This window comes from Charadrius vociferus, unplaced genomic scaffold (assembly GCF_000708025.1).
Source record: "Charadrius vociferus isolate BGI_N301 unplaced genomic scaffold, ASM70802v2 scaffold436, whole genome shotgun sequence".
NCBI lineage: Eukaryota > Metazoa > Chordata > Aves > Charadriiformes > Charadriidae > Charadrius > Charadrius vociferus.
Window position 1 is genome coordinate 1,509,514 of NW_009649187.1, and position 3,587 is coordinate 1,513,100.

At 33.8% G+C, this 3,587-nt stretch overlaps 1 protein-coding gene across 1 annotated transcript in view; it reads right to left on the reverse strand.

Moving 5' to 3' along the window:
• The window catches only part of FRA10AC1 (fragile site, folic acid type, rare, fra(10)(q23.3) or fra(10)(q24.2) candidate 1), a 43,228-nt gene continuing 39,641 nt past the window's right edge, over positions 1-3,587 (reverse strand). Inside the window, exons 12-15 of the mRNA XM_009888794.1 lie at positions 2,592-2,716; positions 1,955-1,993; positions 524-608; positions 1-43 (exon numbers count right to left, since the gene is read on the reverse strand). Of these exons, the coding sequence (XP_009887096.1) occupies positions 1-43; positions 524-608; positions 1,955-1,993; positions 2,592-2,716 (292 nt within the window). The remainder of the gene's footprint in view (positions 44-523; positions 609-1,954; positions 1,994-2,591; positions 2,717-3,587) is intronic.

Below are 3,587 nucleotides of genomic sequence, written 5' to 3' on the forward strand. Positions count from 1 at the left end.
TCAGAGAAACAAGTCTTGAAAATACTCATCGAACTCCTCCTCCCTGTAAAAACAAAAAACAAAACCCAACAAAAACAGTCAAAGAAAGTTCTGCTTTGGATCCGTACCTCTGTACCTAGGAGATAATCTTTGTATGAAAAAGATTCAGCAAACTTCTGATTAGAATTTGTAGCTGATATAGACCATTTTGACTTATTCCATACAGTCCAATACCCTTCACATTTCCCCTTCTGCTCACCAGCAGTGAGTTGACTGTTAGGATTTACTTCCAAGATAGTTAATGGTACAGGAGGGGGTAAGACAGCAGTGGCATGGTAGTGGCTTGACAAAGGTTTCTCCTCCAGTGTTGTCTATGTGTCCTCTTTAAAGAAACATACTTAGGTTCACTACATGGAAGGAGTTCTGACATAATTTTAAGTGTCTGAATACTCATTAAAACACTGAGGAAAAAATCTCTGCCTTTTCAGTTCTGAATGGACACCGTTATGCTTAATTAGCTACAAGTTCACTTGATCAAACTAACCGTGATTTTTCATCTGGTTCTTGTAGAGGACCTTTCCAAAAGTCAGCATCTGAAGGACCATCTTGTGCATCGCTGTTATCTGAATCTGTTAAAAAATTTAAAGTACTTATGAAATAAATTTGAAAGAATTTATCTTTTTTTTTCTTTTTTATTTTAGATGGTATAATACTAGGAGTAATGTGTAATTGTAACCATGAGAATAAAAAAAACCACTTTACTTTGCAAAAAGTAAAAATGAAAACATTTCATAATGTTATTCAATACAGCATCAAAAAGACTCTTAGATAACCGGAACTAGTATTTTGGCCAACCATAACAACAATCATGTCAAAACACTGATCTTCACATGGCAGCAGCATAGCACTTTGTTCCTAAAATTAAGGGTCTATAATCACATACCCCGAATTACAATACAGTTTCAATTCATGATATTAAATGAATCAATTACTTTACTTCTACTTGAATGACAACTTTTATCAACTGTAACTCATAAGTGAAATTGTCAGGAAACATGGATTACTGCATAACTGTTTCGTGTAAGTATACAGAAGGAGTGAAAACCAAAATAATCCTCCTTATCAGAAATATACCTAAAAATCCCTACTCTTCCAATAGCGCTTTCCTGACAAAACAGAAACCTGGGGCAGGGGCTGAGTCGTAAGTAAACCACTTCAGGTCTTCCTGTATCTAACTGGGAAAACATAGGTGCTAAGGGCATTCCTAAAAAAGTATAGCACAGCAGAGCATTCAGTAGAAACATTCAATCCCTTCTAGACAGTCTGCAGCAAGAATTGGCATGACCAGGAGATGGAGCTTGTTTCATCAAAAAAGAAACTGGGGACTGGAATTCCAGAGATACAGAGACAAGCTGTGCCTGCAGAGTGACTACGAGTGCATCCACCCGCGAGAAGTAGGTCTCTGAGGTACTACAGGTGGCAGCTGGAAAAGACTTTAGTTAAAGCCTAGGATTTCTTTAAAATCTATTAATTTTGTCAGTAGAGTACATAATAGTATCATTCCTTGAAAGGAAATGTAGTAACTATGATAATGGAAAAGTACTTTCTTTACACAGCACACATTTGCATACCTAGACCCATGCAATTAACAACATACCTATTTTTGCACCCTCTACTCTTCTCTGGAACAACCTGACCTCTCATTTTTCTGATTATTTCCATTCTGTTATCTGCCCACATTTTTATCCCTTCCTTAAACTTAAAAAGATTTCCTTCTTAAAATTCCCAACAGTTTTTCTCCAATAATTTGCAAGTAATAATTTTGACCCTTCGTATCTCTGCTTGTTTTCACATGGCATTCTTATTACCTTATAAAATGTTAAAACTGCCAGCAAATAAAACAGTAACAAATGACCATGAAATAATACAACTTATTACAAAAACATAAAATGCAGAAGATATTAAAAAACTTTACCTTTATCAGAACTATCTGAATCTTCTGAAGAAACCTGATCTGGAAAGAAACACCATGTAGAAACCAGTAAGCTTATCTTGCTTTTATCTGACATCTTAAACTGTTTACAAGAGTGTTTCTATCACAATATATTACACATAAACATGTGCACATGCACGCACACACCATGTATTCAAAGAAAGCAAGCAAACACTGAAGTAAAAAGATTGTTTTTGCATGAGTTCAAAGGTCATCAGTTTGAGCTCGAATACGTAATCCTGAGATCTGTGGTGTAAAGAGGTTATCTATCATTTCCAAAAGGCTTTCAACCCCAAAGCATCAAGGAATTAAATACTTCACAACCCTGTCTTGGACAAATTTTCCTTGCAACGCAAATTTTTCAAAAGGCTCTCCCTCTCTGTAAAATATAAGAAATTTATCTTTTTTTCTACAAATTTATCTTTTTTGTGCACCGAGGAAATTTTACCTAAGAAATGTATCTTTTTGACCACCTGTGTTACACAGTCAAGAAAGTTACATATCTGTATTTATATATAATAATATATCTGTATCTATAGATATGTAGCTATAGCAAAACTAAGATTCAACTAACATATTTGAGTATTTTAAGAATTGAACCTCTAAAATTTAAATTTACCTTTATGGGTGGTTTTTTTGGACTTCTTTTTTTCTGAGCAAGATAATTTTCTCTTCTTAAGTTTTGGCTCTTTAGCGTTTGTTACAGCTGTGCCTCTTTTCTTGTGTGCTTTGACTTCTTTCCTCCTTTAAAAAAATGGATGTACACCTTCTCTGTTACATGTACTGCTCAAGCAACAGTAAATGTTAAGTATTTAACTCAGTCAAACAGTTGCCATTTTTACGAAAACCTATCACTAGTTAAACTGAAAAAAAATTTTATTTAGTTAAAATGAAAAGTGCTATAGAAACACTGGAGGTCTATAGCTAAGCCAAAGGACAGAAAATGCTGAAGCTGCTAAAATGACACTGATACAGGCATCAAAAACAGTGAATTGACAATCAAAGATTAAATATAGAAAATAACTGTGTAATATACCACATTCTTATTTATACTGAAATCTTATTTTTTCTTTTAGCAAACAATTTTGTATATATGTAATGAGAAAAATACTGTTAATACAGGTTTTTAAATATATTTTCCTATTTGATAGTGACAAAACCTGAGGTAGAAAAATCTCAAGCCTAGGAACCTGCTGCAGACCAACAACCCATGTATTTTATTTTCAGCCTCACTTATATAGGCTTATTGTATGACCATGGGCAAACTTTTTCCTGCTTCTTTGCACAAAGAAGTCACTAAAATTGTTTCAAAGTAAGCATTACTCTGCACTTGACAAAGAGAAAATGTTTGACCATGCTTATTCCGAATTCAATTTTTACAATTTTAGTTCCAAAAAGCAGCAAGACAAAACCAACTAAGCTCAGCTAGTTAATTCTCCTTCTTACTGTGTGCCTACAGTGCTTTAATGAAACTGAGTATGAATTAACTTTTAAAATGGACTAATTATCTTGAATATATCTATCTAGACGGACCTTTGACTTGTGTTACTTTAAAAAAGAAATCCTCATTTCCTAGCTCAAACGTTTTCCTTTCATATGCTTTTCAAATAATTGT